The sequence below is a fragment of the Symphalangus syndactylus genome, chromosome 16 (genome assembly GCF_028878055.3).
Source record: "Symphalangus syndactylus isolate Jambi chromosome 16, NHGRI_mSymSyn1-v2.1_pri, whole genome shotgun sequence".
Lineage (NCBI taxonomy): Eukaryota > Metazoa > Chordata > Mammalia > Primates > Hylobatidae > Symphalangus > Symphalangus syndactylus.
The window spans coordinates 10336836-10359431 of record NC_072438.2 but is presented as its reverse complement, the minus strand read 5'-3'; the positions used below and the strand labels follow the sequence as shown (position 1 = coordinate 10359431).

The window sequence follows — 22596 nt, the reverse complement described above, 5'->3', positions numbered from 1 at the left end:
GTGCCTTTTCTTACGAAGCTAATGGAACCCCTGGGCAGGCAAGGGCCCCGGGTGGAGCAGCCCCAACCTCTCCTGCTGACTGGGTACGATGGGGGCGGCCACCGTCGCGGCACTGCAGGGTGGCTGGGAGGCACTTGGACGGAGCCCTGAGGTCAGAGGTGACCTGAGCCTGGCCCCATCCCCAGCTCTGAGGCCGGTCTGCTGCCTCTTGTAGGGGCACCCACCAAAGCCTGAGGAGGGGCTGGGGAGTGGCCAGGCCCTGCACTGAGGGCCACAGGGGCCAGCCCTAGGACACAGAGAGGGCGCCACTGAGACAAGGGTGCAGGATGCTGGCCTGGCCAGGCATGTGGGCACTGCTCACACCCAACACCACCCGAAGCCCAGTATACCTGAACTCTCCCGCCGGGAGGAGCACATCTCAGCCCCTGTGGCTCCGGCCCAGCGAGGGGACATCAGGAGGGTTAGGCTGCTGGTTCTGGAGACCAGGCCTGACACACAGACACAAATGTAAGCACACACGAGCACACACACGTGCATGCAGACATGGGCAGAAACACCAGCCTGGAGGGAAAGGATGCACTTTCATGTTTAACAAAATAAATTAAATATACGGGGCTTCAGCTCAAACTCTACATAAAATTACAGAGATCTGGGGCCACCACGACAGTGGGGTGGGGGGTGGTGTCTGGCCTGGACGGGGTGTGGGCATCAGCGTGGCTGAACGACCAGGCAGGTCCCGGGCCCCAGGAGAGTCCACAGTCCCTGCAACCCAGCCCTCCTTCCATCATTATTAATAATATCTTCATTTCTTAAATATAAATACCAAGGCCCCTTCTCTCTGTTGGGGGAGAATGCAGTGGGGGTCAGCCACTTGCCATGGGCTCCAGCCTCTCAGGCTTGGGGCTGCTGTGCCCCCAGCCCCAGCCCACAGCAGTAGGGGACTCCTGGGCACCCAAGGCAGGTGGCAAAAATAGCCACCAAGGCCAGGCGGGGACAGAGGCGGGCAGGGTTGGGGGAGTGACGGTGGAGCAGGGAGAGTCCCTCATCAACTATGAGCCTCACTACACATGCACTGCAGGCCTCACAGCACACCCTCCCAAAAGCACCTCAGCCCACGTGTCCAGGCAGCGTATCGGCGTGTGTGTGTGTCCGGATAGCATATCTGTGCATGTGTGTGCATGTGTCAAGGCAGCATTATCTGTGTGTGTGTGTGTGTATCCAGGCAGCATATCTGCATGTGCGTGTGTACGGACAGCATATCCAGCATATCTGCGCGCGCGTGTGTGTGTGTGTCCAGGCAGCATATCTGCGCGTGTGTGTGCGTGTCTGGACAGCATATCTGCACGTGTGTGCATATGTGCGGACAGCATATCTGCGTGTGTGGGTCCAGGCAGCATATCTGCATGTGTGCGTGCATGTCCAGGAAGCATATCTCTGTGTGTGTATGTTCAGGCAGCATGTCCTTGTATGTTCTGGCATGTCTGTGTGCATGTGCATGCGTTTGGGCAGCTTATCTGTGTGTCCAGGCAGCATATCTGCACATGTGCATGCGTGCATATGCGTTCAGGGAGCATGTCTGCATGTGCCTGTGTTCAGGCAGTGTGTGTGTGTGCATGTGTGTGCATACATGCATCCAGGCAGCGTGTCTGTGTGTGTGTGTCCAGGGGCTATGCCTCACACAGAGTGCCCGGGGTGCTGGCCATTCCTTCTCGCCATGGGTCCCCCGCTTTCATCTGCAGCCCCGTCCTCCATTCTCCCAGTCTGCCTGTCTGGCCGGCCCCGTGCCCACCGCAGAGGCGGTGCCCTCTAGCACTGATAGTGGATGTGCTGGTGGACCTTGCCCTCCACGTGTGAGTGTGTGTGTGAGTGTGTGTGTGTGTGCGTGTGGATGTCTGTGTAGAGTTTGGGGTACAACTTAGGGCCAGCAACTGGGCCTGGGCCCAGCAAGTGCTGGGGGGCTGCCGGAGACCCATGCTCCTCACACAGCCCCACACCAGGGCCAGCGCTGAGGGCGGCCAACGAGGGAAGGTCCTTGTCTCCATTGCGGTCGCGGGCTGTCCCTGGCTGGCGGTGCCCAGGCATGGGAGGGGCAGGAGCGGGCGTGCACGGCTTCTTGGCCTGGCAAAGCCACAGGAGCACGGTGCCCAGGATGAAGACGGCGCCAGCTGGGATGCCGATGACCACAGGCCACGGCAGGCTAGTGGCTGAGGACGAGGAGGCCACAGGTGGCCCTGGCGGTTTTGGGTCTGCAAGAGCGAGAGGAAAGGAGGTAGGAAGGGGAACGCCGGCACAAAGACCAGGAGAGCGCCCCAGACCCATCCGGGGGGCTGTGGAGACGGTGCCCCTGGGCTGCCCTCCCTCGGCAAATGACCTGGCCCCACGGCCCGGGAGGGAAGGGTGGGACGCTGGGCCCAGGGGGCGGGTCCGGGCACCAGCATGGTGTGGCGTGGCGGCCGCGCACCTGGCAGCACGGTGAGGAAGGCGCTGCGGAAGCTGTAGCCCATGGTGTTGGCGCCGAGGCAGATGTACATGCCCGCATCGTCCTGGCGGGCGCGGGTGATGAGCAGCTTATTGAGGTAGGAGCCGTCGGGCCGCGACCACACATCGCCCGTGGGCAGCACCACGAACTTCTGGCCGCCCACATCGATGGTGGAGTTGTGGCGGCCCTCGGCACCGTACTCCACACGCTTCAGCCACTGGATCACCGGCTTCACGTCGCTGCGCACCTTGCACTGGAAGGATGTGGTCCCCCCGAAGTCCACCGTCGTGTTCACGGGGTGCGTGCCTGTGAGCACGGGCTTGGAGCGGGTCCGCTCTGTGGGAACATGGCACGCGGGCATGGCTCCCGGGCTGTGCGGACTCTACCCCACCAGCATCCCCGGCCCAATAGCACCCCCGGCCCACCAGCACCCCCGGCCCACCAGCACCCCGGCCCACCAGCACCACAGGCCCAATAGCACCCCCGGCCCACCAGCACCCCCGGCCCACCAGCACCCCGGCCCACCAGCACCACCGGCCCACCAGCACCACCGGCCCAATAGCACCCCCGGCCCACCAGCACCCCCGGCCCACCAGCCCCCAGGCCCTACCAGCACCCCCCGCCTGCCAGTGCCCAGGGCCACACTCACGGATCACATCCACCTTGTACGTGGCGTTGATGGCGCCTGCGCGGTTCGACACGCGGCAGGTGTATTTGCCGCTGTCCTCCGGCCGCAGGTTCTTCAGGCTCAGCGTCCACTTCTTCTTCCTGGGTTCGGCGGCCTCTGGGTGCATCAAGGCCTGGTCGTCCTTCATCCACGTGATGTCGGGCCGAGGGTGCCCACTGGCCACACACTTGAGCCGCACGGAGCTGCCCACAGGCCGTGCGATCACCCGGCGCCTCATCTTGGAGGGCTGTGTGAAGCGTGGTCGTGCTGTGGGGTGGCGTGGAGGTCAGACGACGGGGAAGCAGCCGAGGGGCCAGGACAGACGGACGCCCCCCACCCCCGGCACCCCCTGCTCACCCCACTGCTGGCCGGCGGGGTCCTCTTGACCCCCAGAGGAGCTGTCGGGCCCCAGGCTCTCCTTCCCTGGGCTAATGTCATCTGCAGAGAAACGGAGGTGCACAGGGAAGGAAGGTGAGGGGGTCCCTGAGGAGCTCCAACTCCCCCGTGGTCTCTAGCGCCCCCAGCCCCATCCGGGACAGCCCTGGACACCCAGGCAGGGGGCCGCGCCACACACCCACAGCCCAGAATCCCAGGGACAGCTGGGCAAGTGCCGCTGGCCCACACTGGGCGCAGGTGACCCTGATGGGCATGGGTGGGGCTGGAGGGCCGGCCCCCACTCTGGCTCCGGGGGGTCTGCAGGCCCCGGGGGAGGAGGGAGCCGGGCCCAGCCAGCAGCTGCAGTAACCCTAGCCTACATCAAGGGGCCGAGGGCTGGTGAACAGACGAGACTCTCATACCACCCGGTCATCGTCCCCTTTGAAAGGACTGTGGGGTGGGGGTTGGGGGACAGCCAGTTTTCCCATTCCACACAATGCCGAGGGGCAGGGCGTGCTGTGGAATGTCCCCTCCATCCACCCTGTGACAGCCGCGCCTCCACTGAGCCCAGGACCAGGCTGTCTCAGGCCGCACCACAGATCCTGCCGGGGCCTGGGCCAGGCTCCTGTATTCAGAAAACGGGCACATGTACCCTAAAACTTAAAGTATAATTAAAAAAAAAAAAGAAAAAGAAATGGGCCAGCCTAGCTCCCAGGAGCTCCACCCGAGGGCCCCACACCCAGGAGCCCAGCGGAGCAGGCGGGGTGCCGGGTCCCTAGGTATGGAGGGTGTGTCTCTGGACACCTGTCCAAGCCCAGCGCCCGGGCCCCAGGCGCAGAAGAGAACAGAAAGGCCACGCATCCCGGCGGCTCCTCTGAACCACGAAACCTGAGCCTCAAAGTCACAGCCGACGGCCGGCACACCCTGCCAAGGCCTCGGGCCCCAGCCCTTCTGTGGGACCACTGCCTGCGGCTCCCGCCCTCCGCCCTCCGCCCTCCGCCCTCCGCCCTCCACCCTCCACCCTCCAACGGGAGGAAGGCCCCGAGGCTGGAGCCTGACGGGGACAGGAATGGGACAGGACACCTGGGGGATGGTGGCAGAGGTGCAGCCAGCTGAGGTTGGGCAGGGCACCAAAGGAAGGCTTTCTGCTGGGGGCTGGCTGACTCTCAGGCCCCAGGTGTGTCCCCGTCCGCCCTCCTGCATGCCCCTGCCTGGCTCCAACCCAGCCCATGACCTCTGACTGCAGCAGCGACGAACCCAGCACGACGAGGGTGTAGTTGACGCTCAGACTGCCGAAGCCATTGGTGGCCTTGCACACGTACACGCCGGCATCCTCCTGCTCCACCTGCTTCACCTTCAGCCCCTGGGGCAGCACGCGGAAGCGGCTCCAGCCGCTGTGGATGGTTCGGCCGTCCTTGGTCCACATGGTCAGTGGCGGTGGGTCCCCCTCCACCGGGCACTGCAGCCGCACAGTGCGGCCCAGCCGGGCCACCTGCCGCGGGACCACCTTGTCCGCCATCCTTGGGGGGCCTGCGGGTGGAAGAGGAACAGACAGTGAGGAGGGGCTTGGGGTACGGAGCCGAGGGGGGTCAAAAGGGGACCCACGGCCCAGCACAGACCTCGGGCCTGAGCTCCACCTGGGTCGCCTGCCCAAGACGAGCAGAGGGGCTGAGGCGCAGTGCCCCCGACCCAGGCCTCAGCTGCCCACATGCACCAAAGCCCTGAGCGCTGGCCCACCAAACACCACGTCAGCAGCCTCTCATGGCTGGGGCGGCCCCGTGGCCCCAGAGGCTGGCTCTTTGAGACACGACAGGGGAGCAGGGTCCTCAGAGGATGCAAAACAGCTGTGCTTGGTAGCCCTCGAAAACCACCAACCAAAAGGGCAGGGTCTCCTTCCGGTCATACAGGAAGCAGCCGTACACCCTAGGTCAGAGGGAACAGTGGCCCCCCAAGGACAAGGGCAGCAGGGGGATGGGGGGCCTGGTGGGTCCCAAAGAGGCCCCAGGCCCCTCACCTAACTCCCACCCGACCATCAGCCCAGGGCCCAGCCGGGCCTGGGCATGGGCCAGCAACCCCACAGCTATCCACACGCAACCGAGCACGGCGGGCTGCCTGAGCACGTGCAACGTGTGGATGAGAGTCTGTGCGGCACCCACGTCTCTGTCAGCGTCAGACCTGAGTTCAGGGACCACAGATGCCCAGGTCTGTCTGCCCACCCCCAAGGGCCGTACCCTGCCAGGCACCTTAGCCTTGAGGGGGCATGACCCCAAGGCCCTGGGGTCAGAGGGCAAGCCTCTGGAGAGACGTAGCTCAGGCTGGCCGTGGGCACTGCCGGCTCCTGTCTGGGGGGCAGCCCCAAGGCTGCACCTGGCAGCTAGTATGTCCTCCCACTGCCCGTGAAACCCACAGGAGCAGAAAGGCTGCAGCTCCACATGGCCACCTGCACCGTCCCACCCTACGTGGAGAAACCAAGGCCTCCTTTCCTGGCAGAAAGGAACCCACCCCGCCCCCTGCCTGGGTCCACACCCCATCCCCTGCCTGGGTCCCCACCACGCCCCGTCCCCTCCCTGGGTCCCCACTACACCCCATCCCCTGCCTGGGTCCCCACCACACCCCGTCCCCTCCCTGGGTCCCCACCACACCCCATCCCCTGCCTGGGTGCCTCTGGGCTGGAAGGCAGGGCCGGGGTCCTGTGTGTGTGTGACCAGCCCCAGTGGGCAGTGCCTAGCCGGCCGGGAAGATGAGCCTAGAACAGACAGACCCTGCAGGCCTCAGAAACTCGGGGCACCGCAGGGCCTGCACCTGGATGGAGCTCCTGGGAAAGGAGGGCCCTGCGTGCCCCACTCCCCACGTGCTGCTCCCAAGTCCTGCAGCGGCAACTGCAGCCCACTCACTGCTCTCCACATCTGAGAGGCGGCCGTGGGCACCCCACAGTTCTCAGGGCATCTCTCACCAGCCCATGGGTGACAGTGTCCATCCCTCACTGCAGCCACTGCTGTCTGGGAGCGTCCAGGCTGCGTGCAGACACACCAAGAGGTAACAGCTGCTCCAAGCCATCTCGACGGGGCCTGGGGCCGCGTGTTCCTCTAACACCCAGTTAACAATGGCCCCGTGACATCTCCCACCGGCGTCTTCAGACACTCAGGGAGCAGCTCCCATTCTGACCCCCAACTCTGGGGACAGGGACCCTCACAGAGAATCCCTATCACCTCTCTGGAGGCCTCCCAATCAGTGCTGATAGCACAGGGGGCGTGGCCCAGGGCCTCTGGGTTCTGAGCCCACAGGCATCATCGGCCGCCGGGGCTGGGAGTGGAGACAGGGCACCTCCCTGCTGTGACCAGAAACACAAAGGGTGGGCTGAGGCTCTGGAGGGAGGGATTCTTCCCAGCCCTGGCCCACCCGGCTCACCCCAGTCCCTGGCCTCTCTCAGAAAACATGTGGGGGTCTCTTCTCTGACCCACATCTCTCCCTCAACTCAGGACCCTCCCACCCTGGCCATGGGCCCCAGCCCTGAAGCCCCTCCTTCCCTACCCTCCCTGCAGCTCCCAGGAGGGGAAACGAGACGGCGGCTGTGGGGGGCTGCCAACCCACCTCCCCCCCAGTGTGGTTCTCTAAGCTGCCCAGGGCTGGGGGCAGCTCTGGCGAATTTGTCCCAGGGAGGAAGTGGCTGCAGGGCCCGCAGCACAAGTGCCTCCTGACCCCTTCCCAGCCTGTCCAGGTCCCAGACCCACCCCAGGTTGACCCCACCAGCACCTGTCGCTGCCTGAAATCCCACCACCCACAGGGCCTCCCGGGACCAAGGGGGAGTGGCCAAGGCCCCTGCCCAGCCCAGCCCCTGTGGCCCACAGCCTGCAGGGGTGCCCAGGCCTCCTGGCTGGCTACCTGGGCACAGGCCTCACATCTGCATGTTCATGCGTGCACACAAGTGTTCACCCACACGACCGTCCAGAAGAAGCAAGACAGCAAGTGTCTGGCCCTGTCCTGGGTGGGGGCACACTGACCCAGCCCCCGACATCCGGGGAGGGAGCCCACCTCAGAGGGCGAAAGCCCCAGCTGCACTTCGGGAAGGTTTCCCAGCCCCCACCCTGCCCCAGGCAGACACAAACAAGGCTTGGGGAGGTAAGGGTCCCCACAGGCATGCGGGAGGCGCAGGATGACAGCCACAGACAGGGAGGCGGGACCCCTACCCGTGGTCACCGCTGAGAAAAGCGGCAGAGACAAATGACCGCCGGACGGCCGGAAGTGTGGCCCCCAGGGCCGGCCTGCAAGTGCTGTAGGCACGGGCAGAGGCAGCCGAGCCAGAGGAGCTAGCCTTATCTTAAAGCAAACAGCCTCCCTCCCTCCCCCTCGCCAGGCCTATCCCACCCCCACCTGGGCTCCCTGGACCCCCCGCAGGAGGGCCTGCCCAGGAGGAAGCCCAGCCCCCCAGATTCCTGGGAAATGAGTGCACCAGGACAGCGGCCAGGGCGACATGCCACCTGGACGGGCGTCCAACCCACGCAGACTATGGGGAAACTGAGGCAGGACCTGAGGGCACAGGCACCTGGTGGGAAGACCGGCCGCCTCGCACCGCAGCCAGGAAGAAACACAGGGAGATGACAGCAGCGCCGTGCCACCTCCAGGGCCGTGCACTCTGCCAAGACGCCCCCCAGCCTCCTCCTCCAGCACAGCCCCTGCCCTGCACACACACTTAGCCACAGCCAAGAGGCCCCCAGCACAGGCAGGACACCAAGGGCCACATGGGAGCCAGACATGGGGGTAAACTGAGTCTGAGACAGGGCCTCACTGCTGTCAGGTATGGAGGACTAGACTCGGAGGCGGTGGGCCAAGAAGGGGGATGCCGCCAACCCCGCCCGCCGCCCCCCCTACCCCTGCTCAGCTGTAAAAAACACAACTAGGGAAGGAGGAGGAGCAAGGGCTCCCACAGCAGCAAGGCCCAGAGGCTGCTCTGCCTACACGCTTTGTCACACACACACTATCCCCAGACACAGAGGTTCCTCTTTCCCAGGCCCAGGGAGGACGGAGGTGGGCAGGGCCTGGGATAGAGGGGAGGAAGCTGCAGTCTGGAGGTACAGAGGCAGGACCCCCATGAGGCCTGCCCTTCCGCGTCTTCACAGGCCCTCAGATCAGCTCCCCACACCTGCCCCGTCTGAAGTGCCCTCTCCAACACCCCTCACCCCGTAGCTCCTCGGGGACTCTGATATCTCTTCTGGAAGGGCCCATCCTGGCCACGTGGTCTAAACCCACACCCAAGCCCCTCTCCCATACTTGTGGTGTCCCAAGGCCTGGCATACAGCAGACACTCAGTGGACATTCGTAGGGAGAATGGCGTGGGCGTGGGGGTGGGGGCCGGCCAGGGCAGGTACAGAGGATGCAGGGCCGGGGCTGCCCGGCTTCCCTCCTGTGGCCAGGCGGCTCGTCCCCATGGGGCCTGGCTCCTACAGGGAGCAAGGAGGGGGTGCTTCCCCAGAACACAGCCCTCAGCACAGGGAGAGACGCCCAGGTGGGGACACATGCGCAGCGTCATGATCCCTCTGTCGGGAGAAGACACGAGCGAGGACCAGGAAACGGGCTGGAAATGGCCTCCTCCAACTTTCCAGTGCACCCAGCACCTCCCAGGACGCCTCTACAGCCCAGGCCAGTGGTATCCACCCCTCTACAGAGCCCAGGGCAGCGCCGGCCCAGGTTGGACAGGACTCCTGACCCAGTGGGGACGACGGCGGCTTCCCGAGGAAGGAGCACTCACCGCGGCAGGGGCAGAGGCTGGCTGACAATACGGCAGGGTGGGGCGTCTGTGGGGACAGACCGAGCCAGTGTGCGCAGAGGAGGGAGGGGCAGATGGACCTGACTGCTGAGGGGCTGGCCGTGTGGCCCCCTCAACCCCAGCCCTGACCGGACACCCCTGAGTTCCCACATGGAGGGGCTGGACCAAGAGTGGCCTGGCAGCCGAACGGGGCCAGAGTGGAGCGAGGATGCCTGGGAACTGCGGGGCCCTGCACGGCCCCGAGTTTCCAGCTGGAGGAATTCTCTGGCCTGGCCCAGGACCTGGCCACGGAGTGGGGGTGGCTGGGCCCCAAGTCCTCCTGGAGAAGCCAAGTGGCCTGGGGGAAGGGGGCTCACCTTGACCGGAAAGGAGGGGAGGGGAATCAGGACACACTGTGCCAAGCCCTTAGGGGGGTGCAGAGCCCATCCAGGTGCTGAGCCTTCTGCAGCTGGTGGCCCCCCCACCTGGTTACCAAGAGGAGACACAGTGCCCCCACCACAGATGGCCACTATATGGCTGTGCCAGGCCCCCAGGGGCACCCAGGGCAGGAGTGAGAGGGAAACCCGAGTCAGTGCAAGGGTCCGGTCCCCTCCTCAGGAAGCCAAGTGCAAGAGCGGCCGCCCCCAGGAGCCAGAGCACAGGTGACGGCCACACAGCCTGCTGCCCATCAGGTGCCAGGGCCAGGCTCTGCCCCAGCCCCGGGACGCTCAGGCACACACATGTGCACCCACATACACAGTCCCAAGGCACACACAGTCACCGGCTAGCCAGGCGGCCCTCGGGGAGCAGACCCACAGGATGTGCGGGGGAACTGGGGGCCTGCAGCACACATGGCTACCTCACAGGCTGTGCCCCAGCAAGCTGGACGCAGCATGTGGCCCACCACGCCGCCCAGCCCTGGGAGCCTTCAGGGGGAACCTTCTGCAACCCCAGCCCCAGGGCGATGCTCCCCCTCCTCGACACACCAGGGCACACAGCGGGCGCCAGAGCATCATCAGGCAGTGCCACGCCCTGGAGAGAGCCTTGCAAAGCACTAAAACAGACAAAGATTCCTCTGCACCCACCCCAGTCCAGACCTCACCAGGCCCACCCAGCTTCATGCGGCCCCCACCCCCACCTCAAAACCCCAGCCTGCCTGGCTGCAGCCCCCAGGCCTCCCCTGCCAGAACTCCCCAGAGGGGCTCTGCCTGCAGACCTTGGCAGCCCTTCCCCACTTCAGAAGCAACAACAAGAATATTTCCTGAGCCCAGAACCCCCGAGGCCAGAGATCGGGGTGAGCTGATGCTCTGTCCCCTGCCAGGGCTCTTGGCCTCCAGGTGGGGCTGCCCCAACCACCGAGCAGCCCAGGCACACCGGGCACCACCACCAGGCCAGGAGCCCCTGCTCCCACTCACATGGCAGACTTCTCAAGGACAGGGCTGGGGACAGGAGGGCACCGGGCCTGTCCACTGCAGCTCCCCAGGCCCCTGCAGGCCACAGGGCACAGCCGCCCAGCCCCTCCGGGACACACAGTGATGCCTGCGTCAGGCACCCTGGGGTGTGGTACTGCATTCCACACCAAGCCCTGCAGTCCCCACTGGGAAGAGGGCAGGAAGGTTACAGGGAGTGTAGAGGGCCTTGAAGCCACTGGCTGGTGGGTCTGGACAAGGAACCCAAGCTCTCCATGGGGCCACCAGGCTGTCCTGGGGCTCACAATCTTAGAAGCCCAGAGGGTGTCACCGTGCCCAGCGGGCCCCACACCGCACACAAGGGCAGCAGCCCAGCTCTCTCTTCGCTGTCACTGTTCAGCCAATGTTCACTCCTCAGCCCCTTAACAGCACCAGGCAAGAAGAAAAGAGACTGGGCTTTCTGCCAAGATGGGCGGCACCCCCCTGCCCCACACAGGGACAATGTCCTGGAGGGAGACCCCCACCCACGCTGACTTGCTCCAAGGGGACTGGTACCCACCTCTCCTGCTAGGTCTGCCCTGGCCCGTGAAGCCCCTCCTCTCCCATCCCCTGCTTCACTCCTACCCCAGCCATCCTGGATCGTGGCTCTGGGGCTGTGGCCCACCTTGGAGCCGCCTGCAGAGGGCAGCCAGGCACCCTGGGGCTTGACCAGCAGCTCCAGGGATGGCTGCCAGGGAGAGTGGCAGGCAGGCAGGGAGTGCAGCCCTGGAGGGGGCCTCTGGGGAGAGGGGTGTGGGCACACCTCTCCCTCCTATGCTGACCCGCTGAGGCTGTCACCTGGACACACCAGGCCTGGAGTCACCGGCGGAGGCCCAGATGGGGCAAAGGAGTCCACCCTGGGCCAAGCAGCAAGCCCGGGCTGCACAGAGGGCCAGCATGCAGCAGCCGGGGGTCCAGCCTGCGGGCACAGCCCGCCTCTCCCAGCACGGCCGCGGTTCCTGAGCCAGGGCTGGGCAAGCCAGGGGCTGGAGGCCATGGCTGGGGAAAAACCAACATTTCCCCTCGACAGGGCCGCAGCGCGGGGCCTGCGGCTGAAAGGGAGCCTGGAGGCCCATTGATTCCCGCACAATGGATAAAGGCGTCTGCGGTCGGCGTTTCCAGGCCCAGCCAAAGGCGACTTTGTTCACGGCTCCCTCCCTCCCCCCAAGGGGACAGTGATTTATTTTCCCTTCCAGGAGTGGGGCCCCGAGATGGAAACGGGGCGGCTGGCCCGATTCCCCACCTTGCAGGGGCTGGGCCCAGCTCCCACACGTCCACCTCAGCCCGCTGCACACGGGCCAGCCACTGCCCGGAAGAGCCTGGGGCGAGGGAGGAAGGCCCTGAGGCCTGGCTGGGGGCCGAGGTCAGCACCGTGCACCCACAGCTATTGCTTCCCCGAGTACACCCTTCAGACTCCTGCTCCCACAGGGAGCCGACACTGACCATGCTACCCGCCCAGGCATGGGGCACCCCTGGACAGGCACCCTGCCCACCTGGGTCAGGGCTCAGCTTGCCCACCGCAGCTGGCCGGGTGCAGAGGACAGGGGAATGGCCTCCTAGGCAGGCCGCTCCGAGCTGGTCCCCAAGGCCATGCTTGCAAAAGTTCAAAGGTGGCACTTCTCAGAAACCCCTGCAATGACTTCCTTCAGAGTTATTTGTGAAAGGCATTTCATCCAGAACCTCTCAAGTTCCCACTGTGAGAAATGAAATGGAAAGGGAGACAGCCAATTCCTATCTTTTTTCAAATTGGAAAAAAAAAAAAAAAAGGCAGTTTAAGACAAATCCACCAAGATTGTGAAACTTTGGGAAAAGAGGAACTTTTAAAATATGATCTGAGTCTAGCGATGTGCCGATTCCAGAACTTATGACCCAGCGGGAAATAGCTTTTCAAAAATAACCCAAGCCCTCTGCATGCTGGTCCTTGGCTTAACGAAGGTGCACAGTGGGCTGTTCAGAGCAGGAGAAACACACTTGGATGGACCTCGCACCCTAGTCCACGCTAGAAAAATCAGCACAGTCTGGCAGAACCTCCTCCCCACCTCCACCCACACCACAGAGGCCCCTGCCCTTGGAAAGCGGCTTGATCCCAGCTCCCCAGTGCCGCCAGGGCCTTTGCCACGCAAAGCCAGGGCTGGATATCCTCGGCCCCAAGGCCGCAGCTGAGGAGGACGAAGGCGAAGGGGGTGGCCGCTGGGGTGTCTCCACAAAGAGGCAGGCTCTGCTGCCCACTGCCATGGCTGACCCCGGCCATCCATCAGTCAACTTCAGCCCCAGCCAGGGACCACGGCAGGACAGAAGCCACCAGAGCCTCCCTGGCCGAGTGGCCAGAGGACAGGCAGGTGTAGGGATGGGGGAGGCCAAACAGATCAAAGAGAATGCAAGTCCAGGCCGCTGGCCATGGTGGGGGCTCGCCCAGTATGGCCTGAGTGCCCACACAGCTCAGGACGCTGCCGGGCCCTCAGAGCAGCCGCCCAGCCAGTCCCATGTGGGCGGGCGGGGGGGTGGGGGGGGGTGCTGTGGCATAAGGCCCACCTGGCCACCGCCCGCCACCCAGCACCCGAACGTGCCCATATAAGGCCAGGTTGGATGCGGCGCACTTGCTGGGCGGCAGGGGAGGGGTGCGAAGCCTCAGGACTGGTGGACACAGCGCTGACAATCCTGAGTGGTCAACACGCCCAAAGGGCCGGCCTGGCCACAGGTCCCGCCTAGCCATGGGGGCAGCCAGCGCTGTGCCCGGATCCTGGAACATGGCGGGCATGAGTCTGCGGGCACACGTCACCCATCGGCTCCGGATGCCCTTGCTGGGGCTGGGACCCAGTGCATGGCTGCCACTTAGATGTCGGTGGCGTGAGGACGTACCAGGCCAGCACAGTGCGTGCCCAGAGGCACGCAGTCCTGGGGTGCGTCACGGCTCTGGGAACTTGTCCACACAACTGCCCTGCACTGCCTGCCTAGAGCTGGGCAGGCCCAGGGCAGACGGCTAGGTCGGCTGGGGGACTGGGGGTCAGTTTCAGCCCCAGACACCAAGTGTATCACCAATATCTCCCATAGCCCATCTTGCCTTCCGTGGGGGTCTCTGCAGGTTCCCAGAGTCCTTATCGGGTCCACTGTGGCCACAAACCGCCCACTCCCCGGGAATCCACAGGTGATTAGCTGCCCTGGACTGCAGGAACCAGTATGAAAGTGTTTGCGAGACCAGGAAGCTGTCCTGTGGGGCCAGGGCTAGAGCCCACCTGGCCAGCAAGCACGCGTGGGAGGAATCCCTCCAGCAACCCCGGTGGGTGCTGCGGACAGCCCATGGGTGAGGGGGCCCTGGAAGGAAAGGGGCCTGGTGAGCGGGGCGGCAGGGGCGGGGCATGGCGCGTGCCAGGCGGGCACTGTGGCAGGGTTCAGGGCCGGGCGGGAAGGGGGCGGCGCTGGCGGAGGCCAGGCTGGCCGGGCTGGGTGCCAGAACTCACCTCGGGCGGCGGCAGCCCGCGGGAAGGCCCCCAGCAGCAGCGGCGGCAGCAGCAGGAGCAGCAACAAGGGGCTCGGCGTCATCTCGGCCTGTCCGGATCTGGGGACATTGGGGGCGCCGTCAATAACGCGTGGAACTGGGAGATACCGCCCTCCCAGGTCCCGGGCCCGCGGGGATCAGGGGTCTGGCCCCCCCTCCCCACAGGCCCTCCCCGCCCGCGCTCCAGGCGGAGGAAGCCGCGGCGGGGAGAAGCTGTGGGTATCAAAGGCAGACAAAGGGTTTACACTAATTACCGGGCTCCCCCGCCGCCCCCCCTCTCCAAACACCGTCTGGATTCCTGGCGCTTGTAACTCCGGCCCTGCCCGCAGGACACACAACACCCAGCGCCCCGCAGATAATCGCCTGCGCCATTAGCGGACAAATTTGCGCTGGGGGGCCCACGTGGGGCGCGGGGGCGGGGGCGGGGCAGGCCGGGGGCCCGCGGGAGCGGCGGCGGCGCGCGTGACCGGTGCCCAGCGGGGGCTCCGAACCCGCCCCTCCTGGCCCCCGCCCTCCCCCGTCTGCCCACCTGGGGTCGCGGCCGCGCGCGGGGGGCTCACCTCGGCAGGGGTCTCAGCGGGCGAGCGGGCGGCGGGGTCAGGGCCGGGCCCGCGGCGTGCACTCCGCGGTCATCGCCGCCCCGGGCGCCGCATCCCGCCGCCCCGCGCCCCCGGGCCCGGCCTCGGGGCGGGGCGGCGCTACCTGGGCGCGGGCGGCTCGGGCCGGGTCGGGGTCCGGGCTCGGGCGCTCGGGGCGCGGGGTCCCGGACCGGGCAGGCGGCGGGGGCGAGTCCGCGGGGCGAGGGGCGGCGGGGCGAGGGGCCCGGGGGCGCCGCGCCGCGAGGCGTCCTTCCCTGCGGGGCTTTGTCAACTCTCCCGGAGCGAGCGCCGAGCCCGGACCCCGACCCGCCCCCGGCACAACTTCCGGCCAATCCGCGCGCGCCGGCCCGCCCCGTGCCCCGCCCCGCCGCCAAACTTTTCCCCAATCCGCGCGCGCACACCGCCCCCGCCCCGCCGGGCTGCGGGCCTTAACCCTCGCGGTGCGGACGTCCCGGCGGGCGAGCGGGCGGCTTCCCCGGGTCCGGCCCCGCCCCCGCCCCGCCCCCGGCCCCGCCCGCGCGCCCTTGGTCCCCGCAGGCTCCTAGGATCGGCCAAGAGCCGCCGCGCCCTCCCCACACCTGCGCCCGCGCGCGCGCCCGGGTCGGGTCCTCAACTCTCGGGGCACCTCCGCGACCCCCAAGGCAGGCTCCGGCCCTGCCCGCGGCAGTCTGACCTCTGCGCAGCCCCGTGTCCAGCCCAGACCGCTCTCTAGTTGCTCAGAAGGGGGCGGACGGGACGGCCGCGGGCGCTTCGAGGCTTCCAGGTCTGCGCCCCGGGGGGTCTTCGGGAGCAGAAGGGAGAAGCAGGGCCTCGCCCAGCCGGAGCTGCTGGGGACGGGGTGGGGGGCGACGGCCGCGGCGATGCAGGCAGGGGTCCTCCCCGGGCGTTCGGGTTACCTGGTGCCCTTGGCCAAAGGTATGTTCCCACCTGAGGCCTCCCCGCCTCTCACCTGCTAGTGACGGGAATGACAAGAACATTAATCATCATAATATACTTCAACATGCGATTTAATCTCCGCTACCGGGCAGGCGGCCCCAGAAGCAGATGAAGAAACGGAGGCGTGGAGAAGACAGCGTCCAGCTCTTCGCGGCTCTTCCTCCACACGCCTCGCCTGCCATCCCTGCCCAGGGCCCAGCACGCAGGGCTCCCAGGCCGCACCTCCAGCTGCCCCATGGCCTCCCCTCATCCTGCCTCCCAGTCCTGCAACACAAACCTCACGGCCTGCGCACATCCCGCCTCACACCCTCGACTCCGCGGAGTCACCATCCCAGCACCTCCTCCATCCCCCAGAGCAGCCTCTCCTTCTGGGGCCAGAAGCCCTCTCTTCCAGGAAGCCCTCCCAGGAAAGGCTGAAACTAGAGAGGCCTGGCAGCCGGTGTCCCCAGGCCGAGAGCTAGGCGGGGCGTGGGGGGCGCCAGCTGTCAGGGTGTGGGACTCCTCAAGACCCGAACTACCCGGCCGTCCCAAGCTGCTGGTTCCCAGCCCAGCGTCCTCCACCCCAAATCCCGCGTCTGGGCCAGCGTGGGCGTCGCGAGGGCGGATGGAGGTGCGCTCGGCCCGCCAGTCCTGCCCCCGCTGGCGCAGCCGCCGTTGTGCACCCGGGGAAAGGTCCAGGGACCGCCGCGTGGTCCTCCCGGCGGAAGAACGTACTGCGCCCCCGCCGCGGCCCTGTCCCACAAGGAGCCAGCAGCGCCGGGGCCCACCTGCCGCCCTCCCGGCCGGCGCTGCTGTCACGGACAGGTGGGTGGGGCGGTCCCACGCCCATGGGAGAGCGGCGCTGAACTTCCCGGACGGCTGGCGAGGAGACAGCGCTCCCACAGGTGTGCGGGCTGCCGGACACAGGTGCTTGGAAAGGGAACAGGTGTGCAGAAAGGTGGCTGCGAGCGTGCAAAGTATAAGCAGGGAGCGGACAGGCCGGCAGGTGCCGGCGGCCGAACGAGGCGGGCAGTGGGAGGGGCACGGGCAGCGTCGCGGCCCCTGGCGGGCGGGGCCGGGACGGGGGGGCGGGACCAGGGGGTGGAGCGGCAGACGGGGCGGGGCGGGGCCCGAGGCGGGCGGGGGCGGGGTGGGAGGAGCAGGGCCTGGCCGGGCGGAGGCGGGGCCGGGGTGGGCGGGGCGAGGCGGGGGCGGGGCCGGGCTTCCCGCGCGGGCACGCGCTGCCCTCTGGCGGTGGCGGCGGCGCGGCAGCTCCCCAGGCGTTTTCCCTCCTCTCCTCTTCCCGCCCCGCCCCGCCCGCCACGTCCCAGCCCGCGGCCGGCCCGGGCCCCGTCCCCCGGAAGGCCCCCGCCCCTCGCCCACCCCCGGAACAGGGACTGGGTTCTCCCCGCTCCCACAGCCCTTCGGGGGAGGCGGCGCGGAGCGCGGAGCCGAGGGGCCGGCGCAAGCACGTGCTGCCCCTTAAAAGTGAAACCCGGGGCGGTCAGCCACCCTCGGGGTCTCAGGCCCCATCCTCAGCCAACCCCATGGGGTGACCGCGGGGAGACAGGCTCTTGTAGCCACCTGCCCAGCCCCGGTGAGCCCCACGCTTGCAGGTTCGCTAGCACGGATCCTCGCTTGCCGGCGACAGCACCTGCCCCGGGGCAGGAGAGGCGGTACTGGGGGAGAGCCGGGCAGGCCTCACAGAGGCTGCATCTCAGGGACAGCAGGTATAGGGACTGACAGGGACAGGCGGGTGGAGGAAGCTTGGCAGAGAATGGAGATGAAGTAACAGTGACTTACACACTCTCAGCTGCAGCAACCAAAAAAACAAATAGATGTGAAAACAGCACTCAAGGCACTGGGCTCACGAAACCGAGGACCGTGGTGCTGGAGAGAGGGGAAGCGACTCGGCTTGGGTCTGTCGAGGACTGTCCCGCCCACCGCCCAGGCCAGTGCAGAGAGAGGGAACCCAGGCAGCCACCAGCGTCTCCCTCAACTGGGAAGACAGAGGTGGCCAGGCAGAGGCTGAAGTTCACAGGTGCTCCAGAGTGCTGGAGAGGAGGGGGCTGCACCGAGAAGCCCAGACACCCACAGAGGGTCTGTCTGGAGGCTTCAGCTAAGCACAGATCAGTGCAGGAGTGTGAAGAAAACACTCAAGGCCAGGGAAAGACCCACCCAGGATCAGAGCCCACGCAGGGCTGGGAATAGTGCTTGTGCCCGGCAGCCAGAGTGGGGAAGCATCGTTAGAGCAGGAAGAAGTTCTCACCTTGTAGTAGGGAAGCATCAACATGAGACTAAATACAGTTCAGGTCCCACCAAACACCACTCAATAACAAGACCCAGAGCCAGAGGTGGGGGCTCACACCTGTAGTCCCAGAACTTTGGGAGGCCAAGGCAGGCAGACCAGTTGAGCCCAGGAGGTCGAGACTAGCCTGGGCAACATGGTGAAACCCCATCTCTACAAAAATCCAAAAAGTCGCCAGATGTGGTGGTGCGTGCCTGTGGCTCTAGCTACTGGGGAGGCTGAGGTGGGAGAATCACTTGAGCCCAGGGGGCCGAGACTGCAGTGAGCCGAGATCACACCACTACACTCCAGCCCGTGCGACAGAGTGAGACCCTGCCTGAAAAAAAAGGACCACAGTTTCCAAGTAACTTAATCACATCCGAGAAACAAATGCAAAGATATGTCTAGGTCTACAAAAATATTCAGCACCAAACAAGGTAGAATACAAAATGTTGAATATCTGGGAAAAAAACAACAACAACAACAAAAACCAGGCATGAAAAGAAGCAGGACATTATGACCCATATGGAGAGATGGGAAAAATCAATCAAAATTGACGTGAGGCCAGGCACAGTGGCTCACACCTGTAATCGCAGCACTCTGGGAGGCCGAATCACTTCAGACCAGAAGTTCACAACCAGCCTGGACAACATGGTGAAACCCCATCTCTATTAAAAATATAAAAACTAGCCGGGCGTGGTGGCAGGCAACCTGTAGCCCCAGCTACTCAGAAGGCTGAGGCAGGAGAATCGCTTGAATCCGGGAGGCAGAGGTTGCAGTGACTGACCTGGAAATGACAAAGGTGACAGGGCAAGCAGAGGAGAGCACACACATGCTTATGCTGTGACCACGTTCCATATGTTCAAGATGCTGGAGAAAAGGAAAGACAGTATGTCAAGTAAAGACGGGGAAAAAAGCCTCAAATCGAACTTCTGGGGACGAAAAGTAGTGTCAGAGAAATAACACACGAGATGGGATTAATGGAACACTGCAAAAGAAAGGATCAGTGTGGCTGGGCGCCGTGGCTCACACCTATAATCCCAGCACTTTGGGAGACTGAGGCAGGTGGATCACCTGAGGTCAGGAGTTCAAGACCAGTCTGGCCAACATGGTGAAACCCCGTCTCTACTAAATATACAAAACTTAGCTGGGCGTGGTGGCGTGTTCCTGTAGGCCCAGCTACTGGGGAGGCTGAGGCAGCAGAATCACTTGAACCCGAGAGGCGGAGGTTGCAGTGAGCCCAGATTACACCACTGCGCTCCAGCCTGGGTGACAGAGCAAGACTCCGTCTCAAAACAAGGATCAGTGAACTTGAAAACAGCAATACAAACTGTCCAAATGAAACGGATAAAAATGACTAGAAAAATGGAGAGAGCATCAGTGAACTGTGGTTCACCTTCAAGTGGTGAAATACGGGTATAATTGGAGTCCCCAAAGGAGAGGAGACAGAGGTTGGGAAATAATAAAGCTGTTTTTTGATCGAGCAGAGTGAATCACCTGCAGGAGTGTCTAAGGTGTCCCTCAAGCAGAAGGAAGGTCATACCCAATGGGAAACTGAATCTACACAAAGAAATGAGGAACACCAGAAACGGCAACTAAATGAGTGAGTATAAAGAGAGTTTTTCTGAGTCAGAGTCTCGCTCTGTCGCCCAGGCTGGACTGCAGTGGCACGATCTCTGCTCACTGCAACCTCCGCCTCCCAGGTTCAAGCGATTCTCCTGCTACAGCCTCCCAAGTAGCTGGGATTACAGGCATGCGCCAGCACACCTGGCTAAGTTTTGTATTTTTAGTAGAGGCGGGGTTTCACCATGTTGGCCAGGCTGGTCTTGAACTCCTGACCTCAGGTGATCCACTTGCCTTGATAATCATCTGATTAACGTAAAAATAATGTATTGTGCGGTTTATAGCATATGAAAAATCAAAATATGTAACAACAATAGCACAATGGCTGAGGGAAAAATGGAAATGTAATGTTGTAAGGTTGACTATATATGAGGTTATATGATATCACCTGAAGTTAGTCACAAGTTAAAAATGTATAGTAGGCGGGGTGCAGTGTCTCACGCCTGTAATCCCAGCACTTTGGGAGGCTGAGGCGGATGGATCATGAGGTCAGGAGTTCGAGACCAGCCTGGACAATATAGTGAAACCCCATCTCTACTAAAAACACAAAAATTAGCCGGGCGTGGTGGCGTACGCCTGTAGTCCCAGCTACTCGGGGGGCTGAGGCAGAAGAATTGCTTGAACCTGGGAGGCAGAGGTTGCAGTGAGCCACTGTACTCTAGCCTGGGTGACAGAGTGAGATTCTGTCTCAAAAAGAAAAAAGAGGCCGGACACAGTGGCTCACGCCTGTAATCCCAGCACTCTGGAGGCTGAGGCGGGTGGATCACGAGGTCAGGAGATCGAGACCATCCTGTCTAACAGTGAAACCCCCGTCTCTACTAAAAATACAAAAAATTAGCTGGGCGTGGTGGCAGGCGCCTGTAGTCCCAGCTACTCGGGAGGCTGAGGCAGGAGAATTGCTTGAATCTGGCAGGCGGAGGTTGCAGTGAGCTGAGATCGCGCCACTGCACTCCAGCCTGGGCGACAGAGCAAGACTCCATATCCAAAAAAAAAAAAAAAGTATAGTATAAATCTGAAAGCAACCATTAAAATAAAGAATTACAGCTAATAAGACAACAAAGGACACAAATAGAATTTAAAAATTAACCCCCGCAAAAAAGCAGAGAAAGAGGGAGAAGAAAAAATGAGATGAGTCAAAGACAAGTAGCAAGATGGTAGATCTAAACCCCATGACATTGATGATCACATTAAATGCAAACATTCTGAACATCCCACCTAAAAGGTAGAGATTTTCGGATTGGGTAAAAAAGCAATACCCATCTCTACGCTGCCTAGAAGAAACACACATCAAATATAAAGACACAATTATGTTAAAAGGATAGGGAAGATGTACCACACTGACACTACTCAACAGAAATCTGGCCAGGCGCGGTGGGATGCCCATGTAGTCCCAGCTACTTGGGAGGCTGAGATGGAAGGACCACTTAAGCCCAGAAGTTCATGTCCAGAATGGGCAGCATAGTGACAGACCTTGTCTCTAATAAAAAGACAGAGGAGGCCGGGCGCCATGGCTCACGCCTACAATCCCAGCACTTTGGGAGACCAAAGCAGGCAGATGACTTGAGGTCAAGAGTTTGAGATCAGCCTGGCCAACATGGGGAAATCCCATTTCTACTAAAAATACAAAAATTAGCCACGTGTGGTGACACACGCCTGTAATCCCAGCGACGCTGGAGACTGAGGCAGGAGAATTGCTTGAATCCAGGAGGCAGAGGGTGCAGTGAGCCGAGATTGCACCACTGCACTCCAGCCTGGGGGACAGAGCAAGACTCAGTCTCAAAAAAAAAAAAAAAAACAAAAAAAAAAAACACACACACACACAAAACTACATCATGATCAAGGGAGGTTCATGAAGAGATGCAAAGCTGATCTGTCAACGAGCTGACCTAGGGTTGTTCACCCAGCACAATGAGACCGACGTCCACACCGAGGTTTGCAGCAGGTGGCAGGAGAGTGCTTCCTTGCAGGCGCCAAGCAAGGAGGACCAGGGCAGCTCGTACTTAAGTGCTGGCCTCTCGGATGGCGTGCAGGCAAGGGTTTTTAAAGACAGATGTAAATTTCAGGAAAATAGAATTCACAGGCAAGATTGTAAACCAAAACACAGAGGTTATACATTGGTTTTGGCCTAAAAGGGAGGGATATCTTGAAGGAGTGAGGGGTAGTCCAGGTCATAAGTAGATTCAAAGATTTTCTGGGGCTGGGCATGGCAGCTCACGCCTGTAATCTCAGCACTTTGGGAGGCCGAGGTGGGTGGATCACGACGTCAGGAGTTCGAGACCAGCCTGGCCAATATAGTAGAGCCCTGCTCTACTAAAAATACAAAAATTAGCCGGGTGTTGTGGCGCGTGCCTGTAATCCCAGCTGTTTGGGAGACTGAGGCATGAGAATCACTTGAACCCAGGAGGCGGAGGCTGCAGTGAGCTGAGATTGCACCACTTCAGCCTGGGCAACTGAACGAGACCCTGTCTTACCAAATTAAAACAAAAAGGCCAGGCGCGGTGACTCACGCCTGTAATCCCAGCACTCTGGGAGGCCGAGGCGGGCGGACCACAAGGTCAGGAGATTGAGACCATCCTGGCTAACACGGTGAAACCCCGTCTCTACTAAAAGTACAAAAAAAAATTACTGGGCGCGGTGGCAGGCACCTGTATTCCCAGCTACTCGGGAGGCTGAGGCAGGAGAATGGCGTGAACCCAGGAGGCGGAGCTTCCAGTGAGCCGAGATCACACCACTGCACTCCAGCCTGGACGACAGAGCGAGACTCCATCTCAGAGGCTGTGTGTGAGCTGACGGCCAGTGCGGGCTTCTCTGGCTCTTGGCATGGCCTCAAGCCTGACCCATTCACAGCGAAGGCCAAAGTGACCCCATGAGCAAGACCGGAGGGTGGGGACGCGTCAGTAAGCTGGTGGGGACTCGTCGGTAAGCTGGTGGCCGCCAGGGAAGGAGACGGCGACGGAACCTCAT

At 63.1% G+C, this 22596-nt stretch overlaps 1 protein-coding gene across 1 annotated transcript; it reads right to left on the bottom strand.

Annotated features, from left to right (window-relative positions):
- Positions 1-562: 562 nt before the first annotated feature.
- Positions 563-14898, bottom strand: FGFRL1 (fibroblast growth factor receptor like 1). Its single transcript, XM_055246650.2, has 7 exons — positions 14769-14898; positions 14171-14268; positions 4779-5051; positions 3504-3584; positions 3129-3413; positions 2462-2815; positions 563-2246 (listed from the first exon to the last, which is right to left on the bottom strand). Exons 2-7 carry the CDS (start codon positions 14250-14252, stop codon positions 1807-1809), a joined length of 1515 nt encoding a protein of 504 aa, XP_055102625.1. The 5' UTR covers positions 14253-14268; positions 14769-14898; the 3' UTR covers positions 563-1806.
- Positions 14899-22596: the final 7698 nt, after the last annotated feature.

Excerpts from the sequence above, each read along its gene's own strand:
- FGFRL1 (XM_055246650.2), bottom strand. The coding sequence starts at position 14,252 with ATGACGCCGAGCCCCTTGTTGCTGCTCCTGCTGCTGCCGCCGCTGCTG. Across the intron at positions 2,816-3,128 it reads GTACAAGGTGGATGTGATCC|AGCGGACCCGCTCCAAGCCC; the intron begins GTGAGTGTGGCC and ends ATGTTCCCACAG. Across the intron at positions 2,247-2,461 it reads CTTCCTCACCGTGCTGCCAG|ACCCAAAACCGCCAGGGCCA; the intron begins GTGCGCGGCCGC and ends TCGCTCTTGCAG.